The sequence below is a fragment of the Procambarus clarkii genome, chromosome 72 (genome assembly GCF_040958095.1).
Source record: "Procambarus clarkii isolate CNS0578487 chromosome 72, FALCON_Pclarkii_2.0, whole genome shotgun sequence".
NCBI classification, from domain to species: domain Eukaryota; kingdom Metazoa; phylum Arthropoda; class Malacostraca; order Decapoda; family Cambaridae; genus Procambarus; species Procambarus clarkii.
Genome location: NC_091221.1, coordinates 9,845,892 through 9,872,517, shown reverse-complemented (window position 1 = coordinate 9,872,517; position 26,626 = coordinate 9,845,892). Strand labels below are relative to the sequence as shown.

Sequence of the window (26,626 nt, the reverse complement as noted above, 5' to 3'; positions counted from 1 at the left end):
ATGTTTTTTTTTAGTCTCAATAAACATACTTGAACTTGAAGTGGTCTTTAATGTTTTTTCGGCAGCTTTATTTCCTTAGTTTCCGAGCTGTTTTCTTTACCGTGTATGTTGTAATAAACTATTCCTATATTTACAGTTGTTTCTCCCTGTGAAGATTATTAAACAATGGTGATTATAAGGGCGCGGAAGTTCAGCCTGGCCAGGGCCGCCAGCAGCCCTTGGGCCCGCCCCGGCAGCTCCCAGTCTTTAATTTGGCACCTTTGTGGCACCTTTGTATAAGCCTAACATGTATATATATACACTGGCTGCCTGTCCCCCTACACAATGATTTATTATTACCTATTATTTTATCATTTAATATAAATAATAAATAAAATAATTTATTTAATTATTATAGTAAGTACTTATTAATAATTTAATAATAAGTAGTAAGTACATAAAAATAATTAAAAAGTATAGTTTAGTCATAGGAGATTCCTAGATTGGAATTCACTACCAAATTTCAATATATCCAAGTATTTTTAGTGTGAAATGCTGTTATTATATGCATAAATTGTTGTTTTAATAATATTACGCTTAACCACTTGGGCAAGACGGTAGAGCGACGGTCTCGTTTCCTACAGGTCCGCGTTCAATCCCCGACCGCCCAAGAGGTTGGGTACCATTCCTTTCACCCGTTCCATCCCAAATCCGTATCCTGACCCCTTCCGAGTGCTATATAGTCGTAATGGCTTGGCGCTTTCACTTGATAGTTCCCCAACCCCCCTAAATAATATTACGAAAGCAGTATTTACGGGCTATTCATGCCCGTACCACCTCTTGGGTGGCTTAATCTTCATCAATCGAGAGCAGTTCGTCCTAACCAGACATTATATGATGATATCCTCAACAGTTGATAAATAAAAGTAATTGCGGAACTCCAGTTATCTAATACTTAACATAAATGGTATAAAACCTTATCATAAGCCAAGGGATTTGTGGATCAGTGATCATAAAAAAGAGGGAATTCGGAAGTAATAATAACACAGCTGATGCCATCTGTCGGCAGAAGAGAACACTATCATCTGGCTGGTCAACAGTGGCCAAAAGGTACAGCTTACGCCATCTGTTGACACCAAATTACACTTATAACAAATTACCCCACAAAATACAACTAGCGCCATCTCTTTTTTTTCCAACGCACTACAAATAGCCAAACAGCAACCCATAAGGCGGGTTGTTGTGCTCGGGTAGGAGGTTCCAAGCTCCGCCCACAAGTGGTATGGGGTGCATAATATATTCTTTGTTGACATTCACACAACAGCCAATCACAGGAAGGGATCAGCTAAAGGCTCCATCCACTTAATAAATCATCTTTATTCAGCACACCATCCTTGCTTACGACATTCTGCTTCAATTTTAATCTAACTAAAAAGTGAAATGTTAAGTATTTAAAAATATTAATATAGTGATAATTAAATACTGCAGAATGTAACGAGTGTTACAGAAACATGGGCTGGCTACCTGACTTGTGACGTCATCAGTGGGGGTTGCCTTGACACAAATAATGATGCTGCTCTGCCCTCTTATTGGAGTAAATTATTCAGTTAGATGGAGATTTCTGTCAGGTGCAAAACAGAAATTGTTATTCTTTTTCACAACAACCTTGTTGTTGTGTACAATGACCTATTTCTTAGTTTAAAATTTATTCATAGAAAAGAGTGTTGGTATTCCCCGCAACAGCCAAACACAGGAAGGTATTTCTGGACGCTCGGCCTCCTTATGGACTCAGCACATCGCTCTAGCTCATGGCTCTCTGTTTCATCTCTTGCATATACAAACTATGACTTTTTTTCGATTACTGTTGTAATTAATAATATGAGATATAAAACAAAAATGGTTAAATTCTGTCATTAAATGGACTTTGTCTGGTATACATACAAACATACACCAATTTATTACCATTCATCCATTATTAATTTCAAATGTAATGTATACTGTCTAGTTTTTTCCTCTCGCCATTACTTGGTGCAATATTTGAAAGTTGTCTATTTATTTATCGATCTATCTATTATCTTATATTTATATTTGCAAGTGTCTGTGCTTGGAAAAAAAAACTCTGCATTGAATTGGGACTAATTTATTAAATAATATTAATTAGTATTAATTAATCTTTACAATTATTATTAATTACAATTATTTATAGCTTAGTTACTTTCATGTAACTCGCAATCGTACATTCTTCCCGATGATTGATTGACACATTTGTCAATCACACTGCACACATTTGTGAAGTGTGAATTTAATCCTTAAGTAAACAATAATCATAGTCTTAGTTAATTATGGGTTAAATGAGTCACAGAAGTTAACTAAGCTATGTATACTAAGGCCACTACCAGAAGTGGAATGGTTGCTAAGTGAATGCCAGAGGGAGGAGTCGTATCCAATAAACTCATCATATAACAAGTCAAATAGTGAGGTAGGCAAGGCCAATAAGAATGAGGGGTTGGTCCAGACAATTTCTTCAGAAGGTCAGATGTAACACAAACAAGGAGCAACGGTTTCAAGCTCAACAAGCCACAAATGTAGGACTGACAACAGGAGATGCTTTTTCACCCACAGGGTTATTAACCCATGGAACTGCTTACCCGCCGAAGCCGGAAATGCTAAAACTCTGTTAACTTTTAAAGTACAGCTGGAAAAGATTACCAAGGCAAATAGGGGACCTTCGACAAGCCGTCGGCTTCTTGTCCTCGTCGAGGCCGCTAGTGTTAGTGGCTCTCAGGTAAACTCAGGTACACTCGGGTAAATTCAGGTATCTCCGAGTGAAACGTTGTTGATTCGTATTTTATATTTTTAATATATCAAGTGGTCTTTAATGTTTTTTCGGCAGCTTTATTTCCTTAGTTTCCGAGCTGTTTTCTTTACCGTGTATATTGTAATAAACTATTCCTATATTTACAGTTGTTTCTCCCTGTGAAGATTATTAAACAATGGTGATTATAAGGGCGCGGAAGTTCAGCCTGGCCAGGGCCGCCAGCAGCCCTTGGGCCCGCCCCGGCAGCTCCCAGTCTTTAATTTGGCACCTTTGTGGCACCTTTGTGGCACCTTGGTATATCAAATCAAATCAAATGTTTATTTAGGTAACGTACATACATACAAGAGATTTTACAAAGAGTGATGGATTTATAGATAGGGCTAGTACATACAATGCCTAAAGCCACTATTACGCAAAGCGTTTCGGGCATGAAAAACTTAAATGACTAAAGCTTAATACTAATTGAGCATAAAGAATAAAATGAGTTGAGAACAAAAAAAAAGCGATAAAAAAGGGGGGAACATAGCTGAAAAAGGAGCACAAATACAATTCTGTCGACAAACAGCGCCATTTAAAAAAAAAGACAATGGTTGACATTAGAAGGGTAAGGTAGGTTACAGGGAATTTATTAGGTAGTGCTTCGTTTTTATCTTAAACTGGTTGAGAGAGGTACAGTCTTTAACATGGTTGGGAAGGTCATTCCACATTCTGGATTTGTAGAGCATTTCTAGTTTGATTAAGTTGTACTCTAGGAATATCAAAACTGTATTTATTTCTGGTGTGGTGCTCATGGGTTCTGTTACAACCTTCTATGAAGCTTTTGAGGTCAGGATTGGCATTACAGTTCAGCGTTTTATATATGTATAATACACATGAGAGAATGTGCAGTGACTTAATATCTAACATATTCAGAGATTTGAGTAGGGGGTACCGAGTGATGTCTGGGGTCAGAGTTGGATATTATCCTAATAGCAGCTTTGTGTTGAGTAATTAGAGGACGTAAATGATTTTGGGTAGTAGAACCCCAAGCACAAATACCATAGTTGAGATATGGATAGATGAGGGAGTAATAGAGTCACCAGGGCAGGGCGGGGTACATAATATCTGATCTTGGAAAGAATGCTAACAGTTTTTTAAATTTTTTTTGATATATTTAGAATGTGTCCCTGGAAATTCAGCTTGTGGTCAATGAGAATGCCAAGGAATTTGCCATCTAATTTGTTACAAATTTGGGTATTGTTAATTTTGAGATTTATTTGATTAGAGGATTTATTGCCAAGCAGAATATAGAAAGTTTTGTCAATGTTAAGGGTGAGTTTGTTGGCAGTTAGCCAAAGATGGACTTTATTTAGCTCAGTATTTACTGTGGCATTTAGAGCAAGGGGGTCAGGACTGGAGTAAATGAAGGTTGTGTCGTCAGCAAATAGAATTGGTTTGAGGTGTTGGGAGGCATTTGGAAGGTCATTAATGTAGATGAGAAAGAGGAGAGGGCCAAGTATGCTGCCCTGAGGAACACCAATGTTGATGGGTAGGGTGGGAGAAATTGAATTATTCATAGAAACATACTGGAGCCTGTCAGTAAGGTAGGATTTGAGGTACTGCAGGGAGTGTCCTCTGACTCCATAATGATGTAATTTAAGAAGAAGGTTTTGGTGGTTGACAGTGCCAAAAGCTTTACGCAGGTCCACAAATAACCCAACAGGGAACTCATTTTTATCAAGAGCTGTATGAATCAAGTTAAGCATACTAATAAGTGCATCGTTAGTGCTTTTTTTGGGTCTGAAGCCATATTGGCAAGAGCTAAGTATATTGTGTTTGGCTAGATAAGAGTAAAGCTGCTTGTAGATTAGTTTTTCAAAATTTTTTGACAAGTTAGGCAGGATTGATATAGGTCTGTAGTTGTTAACATCTGTGAGATCACCACATTTGTGTAAAGGGGTAACTCTCGCTTTTTTTAGGATATCTGGAAAGGTTTGGAGTTCAAGTGACTTGTTGAAGAGCAATGCAATAGCAGGGGCTAAAGTTCTGGAGGCTTTTTTGTAAATTAAAGTTGGTATCTCCTCAAGGGCACTAGACTTGGTTTGAAGGGAAAGGATAATCTCATTGACGTCAGTGGAATTAATAGGCTTTAGGTACAGAGACTGTGGATAGCTACCTGTAAGATAGTCATTAACATCAGTACTGGAAGATGGAATATCATTTGCAAGGGATGACCCAATGGAAGAGAAGAACCTATTGAACTCAATAGCAGAATAATTGTGTCCCCCTACACAATGATTTACTATTACCTATTATTTTATCATTTAATATAAATATTAAATACAATAATTTATTTAATTATTATAGTAAGTACTTAATAATTTAATAATAAGTAGTAAGTACATAAAAATGATTAAAAAGTACAGTTTAGTCATAGGAGATTCTTAGATTGGAATTCACTACCAAATTTCAATATATCTAAGTATTTTTAATGTGAAATGCTGTTATTATATGCAAAAATTGTTGTTTTAACAATATTACGCTTAACCACTTGGGCTTGACGGTAGAGCGACGGTCTCGTTTCCTACAGGTCCGCGTTCAATCCCCGACCGCCCAAGAGGTTGGGCACCATTCCTTTCACCCGTTCCATCCCAAATCCGTATCCTGACCTCTTCCGAGTGCTATATAGTCGTAATGGCTTGGCGCTTTCACTTGATAGTTCCCCACTCCTGAATAATATTACGAAAGCAGTATTTACGGGCTATTCATGCCCGTGCCACCTCTTGGGGGGCTTAATCTTCATCAATCGAGAGCAGTACGCCCTAACCAGACATTATATGATGATATTCTGAATAGTTGATAAATAAAAGTAATTGCGGAACTCCAGTTATCTAATACTTAACATAAAAGGTATAAAACCTTATCATAAGCCAAGCGATTTGTGGATCAGTGTTTAAAGGGAATTCGGAAGTAATAATAACACAGCTGATGCCATCTGTCGGCAGAAGAGAACACTATCAACTGGCTGGTCAACAGTGGCCATAAGGTACAGCTTACGCCATCTGTTGACACCAAATTACACTTATAACAAATTACCCCACAAAATACAACTAACGCCATCTCTTTTTTTTCCAACGCACTACAAATAGCCAAACAGCAACCCATAAGGCGGGTTGTTGTGCTCGGGTAGGAGGTTCCAAGCTCCGCCCACAAGTGGTATGGGGTGCATAATATATTCTTTGTTGACATTCACACAACAGCCAATCACAGGAAGGGATCAGCTAAAGGCGCCATCCACTTAATAAATCATCTTTATTCAGCACACCATCCTTGCTTATGACATTCTGCTTCAACTTTAATCTAACTAAAAAGTGAAATGTTAACTATTTAAAAATATTAATGTAGTGATAATTAAATACTGCAGAATGTAACGAGTGTTACAGAAACATGGGCTGGCTACCTAGCTTGTGACGTCATCAGTGGGGGTTGCCTTGACACAAATAATGATACACTGCTCTGCCCTCTTATTCGAGTAAATTATTCAGTTAGATGAAGATTTCTGTCAGGTGCAAAACAGAAATTGTTATTCTTTTTCACAACAACCTTGTTGTTGTGTACAATGACCTATTTCTTAGTTTAAAATTTATTCATAGAAAAGAGTGTTGGTATTCCCCGCAACAGCCAAACACAGGAAGGTATTTCTGGACGCTCGGCCTCCTTATGGACTCAGCACATCGCTCTAGCTCATGGCTCTCTGTTTCATCTCTTGCATATACAAACTATGACTTTTTTTCGATTACTGTTGTAATTAATAATATGAGATATAAAACAAAAATGGTTAAATTCTGTCATTAAATGGACTTTGTCTGGTATACATACAAACATACACCAATTTATTACCATTCATCCATTATTAATTTCAAATGTAATGTATACTGTCTAGTTTTTTCCTCTCGCCATTACTTGGTGCAATATTTGAAAGTTGTCTATTTATTTATCGATCTATCTATTATCTTATATTTATATTTGCAAGTGTCTGTGCTTGGAAAAAAAAACTCTGCATTGAATTGGGACTAATTTATTAAATAATATTAATTAGTATTAATTAATATTTACAATTATTATTAATTACAATTATTTATAGCTTAGTTACTTTCATGTAACTCGCAATCGTACATTCTTCCCGATGATTGATTGACACATTTGTCAATCACACTGCACACATTTGTGAAGTGTGAATTTAATCCTTAAGTAAACAATAATCATAGTCTTAGTTAATTATGGGTTAAATGAGTCACAGAAGTTAACTAAGCTATGTATACTAAGGCCACTACCAGAAGTGGAATAGTTGCTAAGTGAATGCCAGAGGGAGGAGTCGTATCCAATAAACTCATCATATAACAAGTCAAATAGTGAGGTAGGCAAGGCCAATAAGAATGAGGGGTTGGTCCAGACAATTTCTTCAGAAGGTCAGATGTAACACAAACAAGGAGCATCGGTTTCAAGCTCAACAAGCCACAAATGTAGGACTGACAACAGGAGATGCTTTTTCACCCACAGGGTTATTAACCCATGGAACCGCCTACCCGCCGAAGCCGGAAATGCTAAAACTAACTTTTAAAGTACAGCTGGAAAAGATTACCAAGGCAAATAGGGGGACCTTCGACAAGCCGTCGGCTTCTTGTCCTCGTCGAGGCCGCTAGTGTTAGTGACTCTCAGGTAAACTCAGGTACACTCGGGTAAATTCAGGTACCTCCGAGTGAAACGTTGTTGATTCGTATTTTATATTTTTAATATAACAAGTGGTCTTTAATGTTTTTTCGGCAGCTTTATTTCCTTAGTTTCCGAGCTGTTTTCTTTACCGTGTATGTTGTAATAAACTATTCCTATATTTACAGTTGTTTCTCCCTGTGAAGATTATTAAACAATGGTGATTATAAGGGCGCGGAAGTTCAGCCTGGCCAGGGCCGCCAGCAGCCCTTGGGCCCGCCCCGGCAGCTCCCAGTCTTTAATTTGGCACCTTTGTGGCACCTTTGTGGCACCTTGGTATATCAAATCAAATCAAATGTTTATTTAGGTAAGGTACATACATACAAGAGATTTTACAAAGAGTGATGGATTTATAGATAGGGCTAGTACATACAATGCCTAAAGCCACTATTACGCAAAGCGTTTCGGGCATGAAAAACTTAAATGACTAAAGCTTAATACTAATTGAGCATAAAGAATAAAATGAGTTGAGAAAAAAAAAAAGCGATTAAAAAGGGGGGAACAGCTGAAAAAGGAGCACAAATACAATTCTGTCGACAAACAGCGCCATTTAAAAAAAAAGACATTGGTTGACATTAGAAGGGTAAGGTAGGTTACAGGGAATTTATTAGGTATAGCTTCGTTTTTATCTTAAACTGGTTGAGAGAGATACAGTCTTTAACATGGTTGGGAAGGTCATTCCACATTCTGGATTTGTAGAGCATTTCTAGTTTGATTAAGTTGTACTCTAGGAATATCAAAACTGTATTTATTTCTGGTGTGGTGCTCATGGGTTCTGTTACAACCTTCTATGAAGCTTTTGAGGTCAGGATTGGCATTACAGTTCAGCGTTTTATATATGTATAATACACATGAGAGAATGTGCAGTGACTTAATATCTAACATATTCAGAGATTTGAGTAGGGGGTACCGAGTGATGTCTGGGGTCAGAGTTGGATATTATCCTAATAGCAGCTTTGTGTTGAGTAATTAGAGGACGTAAATGATTTTGGGTAGTAGAACCCCAAGCACAAATACCATAGTTGAGATATGGATAGATGAGGGAGTAATAGAGAGTCACCAGGGCAGGGCGGGGTACATAATATCTGATCTTGGAAAGAATGCTAACAGTTTTTTAAACTTTTTTTGATATATTTAGAATGTGTCCCTGGAAATTCAGCTTGTGGTCAATGAGAATGCCAAGGAATTTGCCATCTAATTTGTTACAAATTTGGGTATTGTTAATTTTGAGATTTATTTGATTAGAGGATTTATTGCCAAACAGAATATAGAAAGTTTTGTCAATGTTAAGGGTGAGTTTGTTGGCAGTTAGCCAAAGATGGACTTTATTTAGCTCAGTATTTACTGTGGCATTTAGAGCAAGGGGGTCAGGACTGGAGTAAATGAAGGTTGTGTCGTCAGCAAATAGAATTGGTTTGAGGTGTTGGGAGGCATTTGGAAGGTCATTAATGTAGATGAGAAAGAGGAGAGGGCCAAGTATGCTGCCCTGAGGAACACCAATGTTGATGGGTAGGGTGGGAGAAATTGAATTATTCATAGAAACATACTGGAGCCTGTCAGTAAGGTAGGATTTAAGGTACTGCAGGGAGTGTCCTCTGACTCCATAATGATGTAATTTAAGAAGAAGGTTTTGGTGGTTGACAGTGTCAAAAGCCTTACGCAGGTCCACAAATAACCCAACAGGGAACTCATTTTTATCAAGAGCTGTATGAATCAAGTTAAGCATACTAATAAGTGCATCGTTAGTGCTTTTTTTGGGTCTGAAGCCATATTGGCAAGAGCTAAGTATATTGTGTTTGGCTAGATAAGAGTAAAGCTGCTTGTAGATTAGTTTTTCAAAATTTTTTGACAAGTTAGGCAGGATTGATATAGGTCTGTAGTTGTTAACATCTGTGAGATCACCACATTTGTGTAAAGGGGTAACTCTCGCTTTTTTTAGGATATCTGGAAAGGTTTGGAGTTCAAGTTACTTGTTGAAGAGCAATGCAATAGCAGGGGCTAAAGTTCTGGAGGCTTTTTTGTAAATTAAAGTTGGTATCTCCTCAAGGGCACTAGACTTGGTTTTAAGGGAAAGGATTATCTCATTGACGTCAGTGGAATTAATAGGCTTTAGGTACAGAGACTGTGGATAGCTACCTGTAAGATAGTCATTAACATCAGTACTGGAAGATGGAATATCATTTGCAAGGGATGACCCAATGGAAGAGAAGAACCTATTGAACTCAATAGCAGAATAATTGTGTCCCCCTACACAATGATTTACTATTACCTATTATTTTATCATTTAATATAAATATTAAATACAATAATTTATTTAATTATTATAGTAAGTACTTAATAATTTAATAATAAGTAGTAAGTACATAAAAATGATTAAAAAGTACAGTTTAGTCATAGGAGATTCTTAGATTGGAATTCACTACCAAATTTCAATATATCTAAGTATTTTTAGTGTGAAATGCTGTTATTATATGCAAAAATTGTTGTTTTAACAATATTACGCTTAACCACTTGGGCTTGACGGTAGAGCGACGGTCTCGTTTCCTACAGGTCCGCGTTCAATCCCCGACCGCCCAAGAGGTTGGGCACCATTCCTTTCACCCGTTCCATCCCAAATCCGTATCCTGACCTCTTCCGAGTGCTATATAGTCGTAATGGCTTGGCGCTTTCACTTGATAGTTCCCCCACTCCTGAATAATATTACGAAAGCAGTATTTACGGGCTATTCATGCCCGTGCCACCTCTTGGGTGGCTTAATCTTCATCAATCGAGAGCAGTACGTCCTAACCAGACATTATATGATGATATTCTGAATAGTTGATAAATAAAAGTAATTGCGGAACTCCAGTTATCTAATACTTAACATAAAAGGTATAAAACCTTATCATAAGCCAAGGGATTTGTGGATCAGTGTTTAAAGGGAATTCGGAAGTAATAATAACACAGCTGATGCCATCTGTCGGCAGAAGAGAACACTATCAACTGGCTGGTCAACAGTGGCCATAAGGTACAGCTTACGCCATCTGTTGACATCAAATTACACTTATAACAAATTACCCCACAAAATACAACTAACGCCATCTCTTTTTTTTCCAACGCACTACAAATAGCCAAACAGCAACCCATAAGGCGGGTTGTTGTGCTCGGGTAGGAGGTTCCAAGCTCCGCCCACAAGATGTATGGGGTGCATAATAAATGGCATGTCATTGGTAGAAACTCTTTGTTGACATTCACACAACAGCCAATCACAGGAAGGGATCAGCTAAAGGCTCCATCCACTTAATAAATCATCTTTATTCAGCACACCATCCTTGCTTATGACATTCTGCTTCAACTTTAATCTAACTAAAAAGTGAAATGTTAAGTATTTAAAAATATTAATGTAGTGATAATTAAATACTGCAGAATGTAACGAGTGTTACAGAAACATGGGCTGGCTACCTGACTTGTGACGTTATTATTGGGGGTTGCCTTGACACAAATAATGATACACTGCTCTGCCCTCTTATTCGAGTAAATTATTCAGTTAGATGAAGATTTCTGTCAGGTGCAAAACAGAAATTGTTGTTATTTTTCACAACAACCTTGTTGTTGTGCACAAGGACCTATTTCTTAGTTAAAATTTTATTCATAAAAGAGTGTTGGTATTCCCCGCAACAGCCAATCACAGGAAGGTATTTCTAGAAGCTTGGCTTCTTTATGGACTCAACACATCGCTCTAGCTCATGGCTCTCTGTTTCATCTCTTGTATATACGAACTATGACTTTTTTCGATTACTGTTATAATTAATAATAAGAGATATAAAAGTTTTTACACAAAATGGTTAAATTCTGCCATTAAATGGACTTTGTCTGGTATACATACAAACATAGACCAATTTATTACCTTCATCCATTATTAATTTCAAATGTAATGTATACTGTCTAGTTTTTTCCTCTCGCCATTACTTGGTGCAATATTTGAAAGTTGTCTATTTATTTATCGATCTATCTATTATCTTGTATTTATATATACAAGTTTCTGTGCTTGGAAGAAAACTCTGCATTGAATTGGGACTAATTTATTAAATAATATTATATAGTATTAATTAATATTTACAATTATTATTAATTACAATTATTTATAGCTTAGTTATTTTCATGTAACTCGCAATCGTACATTCTTAACATTAATAGCCCAAATTAGCATATCTTGCTTTTAAATTAGCCCAGAAAGTAGCAAGTAGCGAAATTAAAAATTTGGGAGCGCGGGGCTCCCAAAAGTAGCCCAATTCGCTATTTGTAGCCCAATCTGGCAGCACTGGAGTGAGAGCAGAGGTGTAAACACGACGCCTTACAGCCAACCAGCAACTCCTGCCACTTGTAAACATGACTATGTTAGCCAATCACAGTCCCCTCAACTGTGATGTCACATACTGCTGCTCACCAGCTGCAACGCCTAACCATCTCTGGCAGAGTTGGTGAGTTCAGTCCTGCATCCTTAAAAAGAGCAAATTGCTATAATATAATTATATAAATAGGCCTCCAAATATATTTGAAACCATTTTGTTACTTTTTACTTGCAAAATATGGAATAATTTGCAAATATTTATCTATATATTTTACGTGGGAAGAGATTTGTTTCCCGTTTTCTGCCGGGTCAGCCAGTGATCATGGCTGCCTCATCTGTAAATGTAAACATAAACAGGGACACTCCCCCTCATCAAGATATTGATGCTGAAAGCGAAGGATCAAAGACCCCAGTGTCAGTACATAATGGGCAATGGCAAACATATATGTCGGACAAAACACCAGTTTCTCAAAAGAAGACCTGGAAAAGTAAGTACATGAACTTCTATAAATTCACTTTTTTCCAGATCGCCTGAAGTAATATTAAAAGGGGTGGAATCACATGATTTCGTATATAAATCATCTTGCAACCAGATTATAAAACTTAGCTAACTTAACCGATCCTAACCTTAACAAATGTAACCAAACCAAACGTAACATAACCATGCTTAAACCTATAAAGTTGAAAAAACTCTTGTATATGCAAAAAACCTGTACAGTATATAATTTGACCATACACCTACTGGGTAGCCAGTGTCAGGTCATGCTACTCCATTCCAACTCATTTCAAGCAAAAATCAATATGTATTTCATAACTATGAAACTTAAGACAAAGTTGCCAGTTTCTGGACACAAGAAAATTATTTACATTAATGGAACGCTACAAAATATTTTTGTACATTTAACAGTCATCCCCTCCCCCTTTAGGTAAGTTAAGGTAAAACTCTTGACCTCCACTCTCTTATGAATCCTCATCTCTTCCTCATGAATCCTCATCTCTTCCGCATGGATCCTCGTCTCTCCTGTTGGCTCCTCACCTCACCTCCCTGTTGGCTCCTCACCTCACCTCCCTGTTGGCTCCTCACCTCACCTCCCTGTTGGCTCCTCACCTCACCTCCCTGTTGGCTCTTAACCTTCCCCTTCCCTCTTGGCTCTTAACCTTCCCCTTCCCTCTTGGCTCTTAACCTTCCCCTTCCCTCTTGGCTTTTCATTTACCCTTACTCTTGATGCCTTACCTCCCCTTTCTCTTTGCTCTTCACTTTTCCTCTCTCTCTTGGCTCTTCACTTTCTCTCCCTCTTAGCTCCTTACCACCCCTTCTACTTGGCTCTTCACTTTCCCTTCCTCTTGGCTCCTTACCACCCCTTCTACTTGGCTCTTTACCTCCCCTTCTATTTGGCTCTTTACCTCTCCTCCCTCTTGGCTCTTTGCCTTCTCTTTCTCCTGGCTCTTTGCCTCTCCTCCCTCTTGGCTCTTCACTTTTCCTTCTTCTTGCCTTCTTACCTCCGCTCCCTCTTGGTTTCTTACCTTATGTTGCCCGAAACGCTATGTGTGCTAGTGGCTGTACAAGAATGTAAGAACTTTTGTATATATAAATAATTAAAAAAATGTTCTGCTTGGCTCTTAACCTCCCCTTATTTTTTTTTATATATACTGTACAAAAGTTCTTAAATTCTTTTAAAGCCACTAACATGTAGAGCATTTTAGGCAGGTCCTTACTCTTAATTTTCCCTGGAATATGACCTGCCAAATCGTTTAACAACCAGGTATCCGTTCAATGCTGGTTGAACAAAGGTGTACAGTTAAGTATTGGCACCTAGTCAATCCTCCCTTGCCAGGATATAAACCCAGGCCAAATCGCTTGTGAAGTGTGAGACGAGTGTGTTACTGTGCCACTATGCCATGGGGACTGTGACGGTAAAGCGTTGGTGTTCGGCTGTTTCAAAAGCTAGGGGCAGGGCCTCGTCACATTAGAGAAAAAAAAAGAGAAAAGCTGGAACTTTCGTCTGTGGTAAGGTAATGGGAAGACACACAAAACACAAGTAAATTTAACAATGAAATTTTAATTACTTTAGAAAAACAAGACATGAATAAAGTTCAGCATAAAATATAAAAGACAAGTCAACAAACAAAATAATATGAATAATCACTGGCAAATGAAAAGTTACGTTAAGACAAGTGAGTTACAGTGATAGCAAAATAAATATGAATGGAGCTGGAATATTGGCTTCGAGCTGCCACCTCCCTTAGTACACGAAAGCCAAGGCTTAGTCTACCAGCGAGAGATGTCAACTGCAAGGAGCACTGAGATATTCAGACAATACTGGGCCACTGCAGCCCAGACATCAACTTGTGGCGGAGGGCGGAGGGCAGGTGCGACGAGACACCACCCAATCAACGACAGGCAGGCAATGGACAAGCAGTTTGCCGGTTTACGGTGGCGGTAGCTAGCAGGTGTGCCGGTGTGCTGGATACGTTTTGCTCTCTTTGCAAAACGTTTTGGAGATACTTGCTGGACGTATCTTCTATATTATCTTTTGTTGTTACGTACTTTGTAGGGAAGAGCAGGCTCAATCTCTCTTGAAAGAGATTATCGTCACAGGACTGATAAGGGCATAGGGGTTGAATAGTTCCAGTATTTGAGTCACTAACGTGTGATAGTTCACTACACATCATGAGAGTGAGATCAAGACCGGAATGCAAACATGGTTACAATGACGTTGGGTAGCTGGCATTTTGGCATGTCCCAAAATGCCTGGCCAACTACGGTCACCTGAGTGTGTTCCCTGGAAACACAAACTGAAACTGTCTCTATTTTCCGCGTGTTACAACTTGTAATAAAGTTGTTACATCTTGGCTTAACGTGTTTATGACATATTAGAACATTGTTACAACTTGCTATATTGGTTGTTGTAACTGGTTAGGAGGTGTTAAAACTTGTTCAAACGTTGTAACAATGTCGTAGTTTTGGTGTGTGTTTGGCGGGTTCCCATTATGCCATGGGGACTGATAAGGGCATAGGGGTTGAATAGGTCCAGTATTTGAGTCACTAATGTTTGATAGTTCACTACACATCATGAGAGTGAGATCAAGACCGGAATGCAAACATGGTAACAATGACATTGGGTAGCTGGCATTTTGGCATGTCCCAAAATGCCTGGCCAACTACAGTCACCTGAGTTCTAATCACCTAACTTACCTTTAAATGCTTAGTTTATTGACTCATCACCTCATTTTACCTCTTTTTGCCTTTCTCGGAACTTAATTTTGTATATACCTGACCTCCCAGTGCTATAAATCAGATGTTTCCTACTGTCTCCTCTTACAGGCTACTCAAAACTGTGCCATCTCTTGGCTGGCTTAATCTTCATCAATCAATTAGTCTGTCTCCTCAGTTGAGAATGAACCTTGTAGATTCAAAATGTTGAGTATATTATAATAGGTATAATACATTATACAGTTAATTTTTGTTCTTTTAGTCAACCTTGAACAAATATGGCATTTAGAAAAATTCTTTTACAATTAAACCAAGATGTAGGAGCACTAGTCAGAGGAAAAGAAGCCCTATACAAGAAAATAATCAACATGGAATATAAAGTGATATTCAATGAAACATGTCTAAATTAAAACCTGCTGCCAATATACACACAAATATATATATATATATATATATACTGTATAATCACTAAGAACTCTGAATGATCCAACCAGGATTCGAACCCATGTCACTCAGGATCACCCCTAAATGTACACACTAAATGTACAAAACTGTCAGTAGCTTCAAAGCGTTATATGACAAAGAGTGCTGGGTAGACAGGACACCACGAGCGTAAAACTCTTATCCTGTAAATACACTTTGGCAATTACACTTAGGTAATTACAGTACTGTGACCACCTCACCAATGATAGTCTTATACTGTATAATGTAAATTATAAAACCTGGCAGGGCATCACAACAAATTTGGTGGCAGCAAAAACAGGTTTTGGAACACTGAGAGTTCAAGGGAGTGTGTTACTGGTTAAGTTAGTGGGGAAATGGTAGAGGATTGGTAGACGTCAGGTTAGTGGTGACAAAAGTGTTTATTACAGTTGGGAAGGATAGGTCAGGTGAAACCAGGTCAGAGGATTCAAAGTTAATTACAGGGACTAGGCCATTGTGGGGCACATAGGGTTTGATATCTTTACAAATTCCTGCAAGGAGAGACGTCTAAGAAGCATGACAGTATTAATAAATAATTGGGATCCAACACAAAGTGCAGTGTTGTAGTGCGAATTATAGCACGTGGCTAGGGTAATTAGTGTGTTAAATGTGGGCCATCGTGGGCTTAGTGTGGCCATGGTTGGGCCAAGCGTGCTGCATCATGGGGTTTGTTATACTGTATATTGTTGGTATGGCAGTAATATTGAGAACCCATTGCTAAAGTGAAATAAAGTGTGAATATCTTTCCACACACAATCTTCATCACCCCCGCACACGCTCTCCCTATCTTCTCCCATGTACACCCTCCCTGTCGTCCCCTATCCCACACATACTCTCCTGTCTCCCCACACACCCATCCCATCTCCCCCTAAACACAACTGCGGACCGCCCCAAGCAACATCCTGTTGGGTCAAGTTATCATAAGTCGAGCCTGGCCTCAGGCTGGGCTTGGGGAGTAGAACTCCCAGAACCCTCTCCAGGTACACACACACACACACACACACACACACACACACACACACACACACACACACACACACACACACACACACACACACAATAATAACAGAACGAGGGGACATGGGTGGAAACTGGAAACTCAGATGAGTCACAGAGATGTTAGGAAGTTTTCTTTTAGCGTGAGAGTAGTGGAAAAATGGAATGCACTTGGGGAACAGGTTGTGGAAGCAAATACTATTCATACTTTTAAAACTAGGTATGATAGGGAAATGGGACAGGAGTCATTGCTGTAAACAACCGATAGCTGGAAAGGCGGGATCCAAGAGTCAATGCTCGATCCTGCAAGCACAAATAGGTGAGTACACCCTGTATCCTCCCCACACCCTCCACATCTACCCCCCACAAACACTCCTCATCTCCCCCACACACAGTATCCATGTCTGCCCACACACACACACCTGCTAGGTTTCCCCCAAACATACACCCTCTCCAATAAACCCCACAACATACCTTCCTCTCTCGTCACATTACTGTAACCATTTTCTCGACACATACTCTACACACATTGCAAAAACCTATTCACCATTCCAGCTTTGCTCACACATTCCATCTGTCTCCCCCAAACACACCCTACCTGTCGCATTCCCCCCTTATACACACACACTGTTTTCCCACAAACACACCCACACCATCTCCCCCACAAACAACCTCCTCATCTCCTCCCAAATACATCCTATCTCCCCCACTCACACCCTCCTAGTATCCAACCACATGCACCATTATGATCTATGATCTACCCCACACTCTCCCCATCACTCCTTTCCTGTCTCATCACATCACTGTAACAACTTCGACAACACACTGTTTTTATCACTGTAAACATCTTTACCCCATACCCATCTCCACGTACACACATCCTCACTCGTCTCCACTCACACATACTCTCCCCCATATCCCCCTATTACAGTAATCATTTTCACTACACACTATCTACACTATCTGTAGCCAAAAGTATGTGAACAATATGTAAGTCTATCACCTGTGCATTCGTTTTGCATGGCAAGATCTGAATACACAAATATATAAATGAATGCTGATCTCAATGGACTTTACGAAGGGAATAAAACTGATTTCCATTCAAGGGGGAGAACATAGAGGTCAACCCCAATTCCCTTTGACACTCCCTATACAGCCACAAATGACCATACAAAGTTTGATCAGGCCTCCAACTTTGGACAAACATCTTAAAAAGATACGCAGGGTACCCAGGTCTCTGTCTCAAAAATAATAATAATATTTAAAACACTGAAAGCAGTGCTAAAAATTCTATGGGAAAACATCCCTGGTTTCAAACTTCATTTTGATATTTCTTGATCGGTGGCACTGGAGCCGGCACCAACTGCCCTGTAATCCACTCATACTAACCTCCATGTGTCATCTTGGAAAGTTTGATGAGGCTAGCCTTCATCCTTGGACTGACAGACAGACATTCTGGTTTATAATTAATAATAATTCATTGTCGGGGGACAGGAAGCTAGACTGTACTCATACACGTTAGGCTTATTATTTTTATTTTTTTATTTATATATACAAGAGTTCTTACATTCTTATATCAAGGTCCCCCGCCCAGGATGGAACCCCACAACAAGCTGACTAACTCCTGTGTACCACTTATTTCTAGGTGAACGGGAGCATTAGGTGAAAGGAAATATGTCCAACCATTTGTCTGGTCTGGGATTCGAACCCAGAATTCTCGATTGTGCGTCGGGAACGAATCCGACTGTACTCTCGAGACCCTTTTATAGCTATAGATGACAGTATTTACCAAAGGACTGTGGTCTTTGGTGTTGTACATGGAGGCATGTGAACATAGGCATGGGAGGGATCAAGGAATATAATAAGATACCCGCGCCCTCCAGGGATGGGTTTAATTTAAACCCTTATAGTACAAAGACATTCACGTAGGCAGTGTTAATACCTTTTTACCGAAAAATATTTAGTAAACATATCACTTATATTATTGACTTTCCTGTAAGATGGAAAAATACATTTAATGTTATTGTATTGTTATGCACCCAGGGAGTAGCTTCGCAATAGTCTGTCTTACGTGTGATAGTCCATTACAGTTTTAATCAATATTTGTATTTGTGATCAATATTTGTTATCCTTACTCGATGCCTTTCTTAGTAACACGCAATAGAACTGTGCACGTGAATTGACTTATAGTACATAGCCATTTTCTTTCGTATATAATGTCTGAGAGGAGGTGGTAAAGCGAGTGTGTGTGAAGGGAGTGTGGTGTATGTGGAGCTGTGAAGGGGAGAGTGGGAGGCCAGACTATTGATCAGCCCCACCCTACCCTTACGCTCTGCCTGTTCAACATTTGCGCAGTTATTACGTTCACAACCCTTATGTCTTAAACCTATTTATGGCCCTCCTAATGTGTTTTTGCCATAGTTGAATTTTTTTCGTCGCATTTAATACTTGGAAAAATATTTGTAGTACCGATACAAATATTTCCACCTTGTGCAACATGAGGGATCTATGACAAGAAAATAAATGTCATATATTTTGGTTATATTGTGCTGTCTCATAATCTTCTTGGGAATGTATGCCACTTGTGTTAAGGAGATGAGGGCGTGGGAATCCCCCTGTAGGTGGGAATCGTAGTAGTAGTTAACGCAGGCGCAGCGCCACCCTTCCCCTCAATAGCCTTTGGTGATAGCCGACATGGGAACAGTGACTCGCGCGGCTCCTAACTGAACGGTATTTGGGCCTTGCGCACACTCTTACCACACTAGTTATCACTGAATTTGAAAACTAAGTCATTTAATGTGCTCCATGAGCAGATATTCTCGGGAAATAAGCGTTTGAATTGTGAGAATTTGGGTGTGTTTGTGCGTGGAGTGATGGGACCATATGTAAACATACTACGCCCGACATGTGGCAACCTAAACCAACATATACTAATAGATGTTTATGGCTGGTTAAAACCAAACATTCAAGTCCATTGCGTGACTATTAAACGTATTAAATCGTAAAGGCTCGCAATAGAAATTGAGATTGAAAATATGGTTTGCTCGTAGGCAGTATGTCACAGTTGGAATGACACTGCAATTTCCTTAAAGGAGGTGTGCCTGTCTGGAGCATGTTGCATCCTGCAAGATTTGTGCAATAAGGACCTTTGGTTCCTCATATTAACTACACCAGAGAACTAAAGAATATGTCTTTCAAGACATCAGTTGGACTTAAGAATAATATTTTACTTGATTCAGTTAAAAAAAAATCCAGTAAAATTTAATTGTGTAGGAAACCATGCATTTCTTATACGTGAAACCATGCGTGAAACCATGCATTTCTTATACGTGTGAATTAAAATGTTGTTTATTCTAAAAAGCTTATATGTATTTATTATGTATATATTTATTATATATTATTATATATTTGTACATAATGGCCAAGTTTAATTTATGTATGCAGTTTACCTCCACTACTTCCTCTTATGCACTACATTCACTTACTCTCCTCATACTGGAGAAGCTGTTTTGTATGTCTTAGACATTGTTCCTGGTTCCATTCTTTTCCACAGTGTCTATACAGCTTTTCAATACCTATAAGTATCTTGCATGTTGTGACCTTGTTACTTTTGTGTTAATTTTGCTAGCTATACGAGACTGAAATCTTTCAACCTGTTCTCTTACCTCGGGTCCATTATCTCACTGATCATGCTAGTGCATTGGCAGATCTCTTAGATGCTCTTTTGAATGTGCTTGAAAAGGTGAAAGTTCCAAACTGACACTGTATACTTCAGTATTAAGAGTCACATATATGGTTTGCAGTTTTCTAAATGATTCTTTGTTGAGGTTCCTGAAGATTGTCAAAATTATCTACCTAAATTGAATATGCCACTGATGTGATCCTGTTTATGTGAGCTTTTGGTGATAAATATGAATAGATATCCACCCTTCAGCCGATTACCCCCTCTAACCATTAGAAGGGATAATGTTTCGCCCTTTTTGGGTAAACATTTTGGTTCTCTTGGAACATAGAGCACAATTTCATCTGGTTTCATTCTTCATGTTGAGAAATCAGTCTGGGATTATAAACCTAACCCAAAGGTTAGATGAATATTGTGAGATTTATATATACTGGATTGTAAGGTACAGTATATATATTGCCTTTAGTGGTATTACCATTTGCAAATTGTCCCTCTGCCCCCTCTGCCTTATTTCTAGTTATAATAATTTCTTTCCAATCAACTCGATTCCATTTTCTTCTGTTTTCCCCTTGCATTCATTCTGTATTTTCTTACATCTGATTTAAGGCGAACCTCATCACTTGTTAAACCAGGGTTTATCTATATACTGTACTCAAATTGTACTGAAATCAACCTGTTCACATGCATATTCATGTGACGTACGCCATGATTTCATGTAATAGCTAAAAATACATTTCCGTGTCCAGCTAAAAATTCTCAAATTTTCTCGGTTACCTTTTTTGCACATGAATATATCACATTATTGTGATTTCATTGTGTATTTTCTCATTCTCCCTTTTTTGTTTTCCTCTGCAGTGCATGACTACATAGTTGAGTACAATGTGTTAATTTACTTGTGTCCTTATGTGAGGTGTGTCTCCTTAATTTATCATAAATATTGTAAAGTATTTTTAAAGTTTCTAGTATGCATGAGTACTTACATGAATTGACCTGATATCTGGCATCTCTATTGTCCCTATTAGTAAGAAGCGTACAGTACTGTGGTTTGGATGGGGCCTCCCAGCACCTTACACAGTAGCAGCACGCCAATGGTTAACTAGAGTGCTACGATCGTTATATGTTGAGTGTTTGTGTAGTTCTGTTATGATGATTTACTTTTTGTAATTACCTAAGTGTAGTTACAGGATGAGAGCTATGCTCGTAGTGTCCCATCTTCCCAGCACTGTCATATAACGCTTTGAAATTACTGACGGTTTTGTCCTCTACCACATTCTCACCTAACATATTCCAACCATCTACCACTCTGTTTGCGAAAGTGAATTTTTTTATATTTCTTCGGCAGCTTTGTTTAGTTAGTTTAAATCTATGACCTCCTCTTCTTGAAGTTCCACGTTTCTATCTAGAACCACTCCAAGATCTCTTTCTTTATCAGAATTTTTTAAAAGATTTCTCACATAATTTGTAGGTTGTGTGGGGTCTATGCTCTCCTATTCAACATTCCAAAACATGGCATTTATGCCCATTAAATTCCATTTGCCGAGAGGTGCTCCATATACAGTACTTTGTCCAGGTCTTCTTGAAGGGCATTACAATCATCTAAGTTTCTTATCCTTCCTATTATCTTAGCATCATCAGCAAACATGTTCATATAATTCTGTATTCGATCTGGTAGATTGTTTATGTAGACAATAAACATTACTGGTGCAAGAACTGAACCCTGTAGTACTCCACTTGTGACATTTCTTCAGTCCGATAGACTTCCTCTGGTTACTGCCCTAATTTTTCTATCAGAAAATTTTTCATCCATGTTAGAAGCTTACCTGTCACCCCTCCAATACGTACCTGTTTCCAGAACAACCTCTTATGTGGAACTCTGTCGAAAGCCTTTTTTTTTTTTTTTTTTTTTTTAAGTCCAGATAGATGCAGTTAACCCAACCATCTCTTTCCTGTAAAATCTCTGTGGCTCGGTTATAGAAACTGAGTAAATTCGTTACACAGGATCTTCTAGATCGAAAACCAAACTGACAGTCTGATATTATATTGTTTTTCTCCAGATCTTCTATCTGTCAATGTTTGAATACTGGATTTGCCTATTTAGTTCCAATAGCTCATTGGTGACTTCCAGCAATCATGGAGGCCACAAAATACTTCGGAGTTAGACTGACTTCAACTCTGGTCTTCTATCAAATTTGGGTAGATATAGGATTTTGTGTCAATTCAAGTTAAATAATTCTCTAATTTTTGGCTCACAATCATGGTGGCAATTTTTTGATAACTGCACTTAGAGGGTTAAATTTTGTTTAACTTAAGATTCATTATAAAGTCTGAATTGCAAGTGTGAGATGCACTTTGCCATGTGAAGTGAAGTTCCAAACTTAATCTAATTATGGCATAACAGGATGCTCTCTGTATCAAATGATTTTTTTGTATGTCACAACACTTGTACTGATTCAAAGACCAGTAATTGTTTCCAGAGAAATTTGGAGTACCGGTATATTGAATGTCATTAGGGTGAGCATGTAGTAGTGGGCATCCATCAGTCTCGGGAGACTATGGAGTTGTGCTCTGGGTGTCGGTCCAGACAACTGATAACCAGAGTTGTGTTCTGCGCAACATATATACTGTATACTAGTACTGTCTATATATTATGTGATTATCTGTTTGTGACTACATCACTGTAATTACAGTAATATTGCTATGCTTGTGGCATTCTGTCTTTCTTATTTTGTATCACAAGTATTTTATACATTTCCAGTGGATTGAAACATCGAGGTCTTTATTACCATTGGTATCAATGATAATCTTCATGCCCTGGATTATGTAGTTTATAAAGACATTTTAGCAATGACAGTAACAATAACAGTGTGTTGCAGCATATTACTGCATTAACATTAGTGTTTTTGAAAGGCATCATATTGACTGTTGCACTGCAATGGTATTGTGTAATACAGTACTGTATTGGTATAACATTTACTTTATTTATATTTACTTTATTATTTGTGGCTTGTAAGCTAATCTTGCTTTTATTCCTTGGTCAAACAGGTGTACTTTGTTATGTGGGAACAATAGTGTTATCAGCATGCAGCTAATTGTGCTTGACAGTTATTATTGTGTATGGCAATAACTGATGGTGGGCACATAAGATGGTGCTAATTGAGATGGCCGGGGCTGAGGACACCATCTACCTGTGTAATTTTCGGGTTTCTGTGGATGGTGATTGGCTTTGTCTCAAGGAGCTTGCAGAAGGTGGTACCAGCATAGGAGTCGCCAGGGTGGAGAGGTCAGCTTCCACATCACCAGGGTCGCCCCCACCCTCAGGTGCCTACACTCACATCCCATCTGGCTCCTCCCTGCACATTCTACCCTTATCTGAGCAACTGATGTTGAACCCACCTGATTCAGCCCCAGAAGGCCCTTACTCTCCAGAGAGCCCCCCACCTGCTTCCAGCTTAGGCAGCGAGGGTGGAGCTATGGGCGGTGCTCTCAGCGTGCTTCCCGGCCTCCCACCAGGGCTCTTCGCGCCCTATGTGCCGCTCACCTGTGGTCCGTCCGCACGCTTTCTTCTTTACGTTGCTACGTCATCATTGCTGGATACCATATAGTGTGTTTTTTAATTTCCCCTTAATACTGTACTCTTTTTAGTGTAACAAGTCATAAGTCAAAACAAGTCATCCTTTATTTTTTTTAAAGTTGGAGTACAGTACAGTATTACAGGAAAATCTTCACAACTCATATAAGTTAATGACCTTGCTTTTCATTTTAGCCTTGTAATTTGCCATTTTCAAAAGCATTAACTTTACAAACAAAAATGAGCAGTCTAATACAGATTTTGTTTTTAATATTAAATAATGATTATAAATTTTATAATTTTAAAGGAAACACAGATACAGAGCAGGGACCTAAATATCCTGGAAAGTATTTCATCTGGTCCTTGGGACTGGTTGGGCTTTGGTTTTTCAATTTGTTTAATAATTACCTTCCTGTTAACATCTAGACTAACCAAGTTCACTTCATCAACTACATAGAATTATTCATCCATATGAAAAATATAAAGTCCATCTCTAGCAAATATAGTACAGTAAATACAGAGACAAGGTACTGTACTTATTTAAAATGTCACTCATTTCTTTGTCATCAGTTGTCTGATTGGTCTCATTTTTCAATGCAATGACTCGGCTTGAAAGAACTTTAGTATGTCTTTGGCTCCCCAGCTATATACTCTTCATTATTTAGCTTTTCTTATTTCATTATTCATGCTAGTTTGATCAATTGTTGTTCCCTATAGTGTACCTTAGTGCCAGTCAGCTGTGTGCTGGTGGAGCAGAACATCTTATTGGATGAACATTGTCACAGTAACTGTAGAAGATATTCCTGCTTCTACTTCAGTCTGGCTTTGTTCCTGTTCTGATTTCTTTAAAAAGCTACTGACTGTGATTGAGCTAGTTACTTTTAATGAACTAATATCATAGTAAAGGAAAAGGAGCGAAGATAGAGTAGGGTGGAATCATTAATGTATATATATTGTATCCACCATAGTTAATGCAATAATATAAGTAGGATATTAGATCCTCTGATGTGAAGAATGCACTTGTCAGGAGCAGATAAGATACAGGTCATGCATCAACTTTTAAGCAAGTTAAACCACATAGTGAAGCATAAATAGGTTATGAAGCAATGTATAAGATCCACTTTCATTCAAACAAACAAAATTCAATTAGAATAGGAGATTCTTTGCATTACCTAATCGGCTTACTCGACATGTTGTTTGGTGACAAGCTCGTTTAGTGATAAGTCACTGTTCGTTAGATATGTGGTTGTGTCCTATTGACATCATTGTTGGTGCTGAACAAAACCTACCATTTACTCATTCCCGGCTATTTCTGAAGAAGCACCAGTGGTGAAACGTTGAATAAATTGAGGTCCTTGCTCTGCACTTGGTACTTTCTTAACTTGATTACATTATTTTCTATGCAACCATTTAAATTATTTTTCAGAGTTTAAATTATTTATGTAAATAAAGTCTTCAAGGAAAATATATATACAGGTAGTAAATATGTTAATGCAATTATCATTTGTAGAAAATTGGAACTGGCAAGGGGTACATCAGAGAATATTTAAATACTGTATATACATTTTGCCATTATTTCTACGAGTACATACCCTCCCAAATACTGTTTATAGTACTGTATTAAAAAAAAAGACAACTGTGTGTAGTATCCAGCAATGGTTGTCACATTTTGTAAACTATAGTTTTATTGGAATACCTCTCTGTTACACTAATAGAATACCTGCTTGTATTGGTGGTGTCCTTTAAAATGTTTGTTTATTGAAAGTCTTGCACACAACTATTATAACACTCAAGAGGTATTACAGTATAGTAGTTTCTGCATTAGCTTAGCACTGTAGAAATAAGTTTTTTATGAGTGGGAAACTAACTCTTCCAAAGAGTTTTCCCTTTTAGGTTGTAGGCTCACAGTAGAAAAATTCATTGGATATATTTTATAATGGCTAAGGAATTCTTTATAAATGAGCTTGAAAGTGTCAGTGTATTGGACGACTTCCAGTTTTAGCAAGTTTTGATGTTACTGTAGTCAGAAACTTGTGAATTATGTGTTGAAATTTGTGAATACATGAGGTGCCATAAGGTTTGGTGGAAGCTTACTATAAATGTTATCAGAAAAGTAAGTTTCATCATCCTATGTGCATGACTTGTTTTCTGAGTGATCGATGTTCTGCCAAAGAGGAATAATATATTTTATGTGCAGTACTATATTAAATATATATAACCTTATAAAATAGCCTTTTGAAATTCAATGAATTGCCAGAAAGGGGGGACCTATCATGACTTTATCAATGTTACACATTTACAATACAACTTATTATATCTTGGTGTATCTGGAAGAGGGTCAGCTTCATATTATCATTACCCTTGCATTGATATAGACTACACACAGAAATCACAATAGCGTGATGCATCAAATGAACAAATCCACAAGGGCCGTGACAATCCTCGTCACGGCCCTTGTGGATTTGTTCATTTCATATAGACTATTTATTCATGTTTATTTACCCATTTAGATACACATTTAACCAACTTTTGATGATAATCATTTGAATAGGAGAGTAGACACTCATATTTATGCTGTAGAAATTCATTGGGCCACAAGTTTTAAGAAAATGGCTGCTTGCATTTCACTTCCTCCATTTTCTCAGTAGTTGTCTAAGACTGCAATAAGGATTCATAATTTACTTTTTTGTTTTCATTTATTCATGTTGATTTTCCCATTCAAATATATTTTTGTGCAACTTTGTTAAATATTAATTATTTGTGTAGGCAATGAGAAAGTCACTTAAGCTGTTGAACTACATTGTGTT

At 38.1% G+C, this 26,626-nt stretch overlaps 1 protein-coding gene across 10 annotated transcripts in view; it reads left to right on the top strand.

Annotated features, from left to right (window-relative positions):
* The first annotated feature begins 12,173 nt into the window (after positions 1-12,173).
* Positions 12,174-26,626, top strand: part of LOC123773684 (RUN and FYVE domain-containing protein 2) — a 47,609-nt gene continuing 33,156 nt past the window's right edge. For 6 of the 10 annotated variants that reach the window (XM_045767524.2, XM_045767525.2, XM_045767517.2 and 3 more), the window contains exons 1-2: positions 19,214-19,299; positions 23,294-23,569. In XM_045767524.2, coding sequence (XP_045623480.1) covers positions 23,395-23,569 — 175 coding nt within the window. In that variant the 5' untranslated portion in view covers positions 19,214-19,299; positions 23,294-23,394. The other 4 variants (XM_045767519.2, XM_045767518.2, XM_045767520.2 and 1 more) reach the window with 4 other exon arrangements.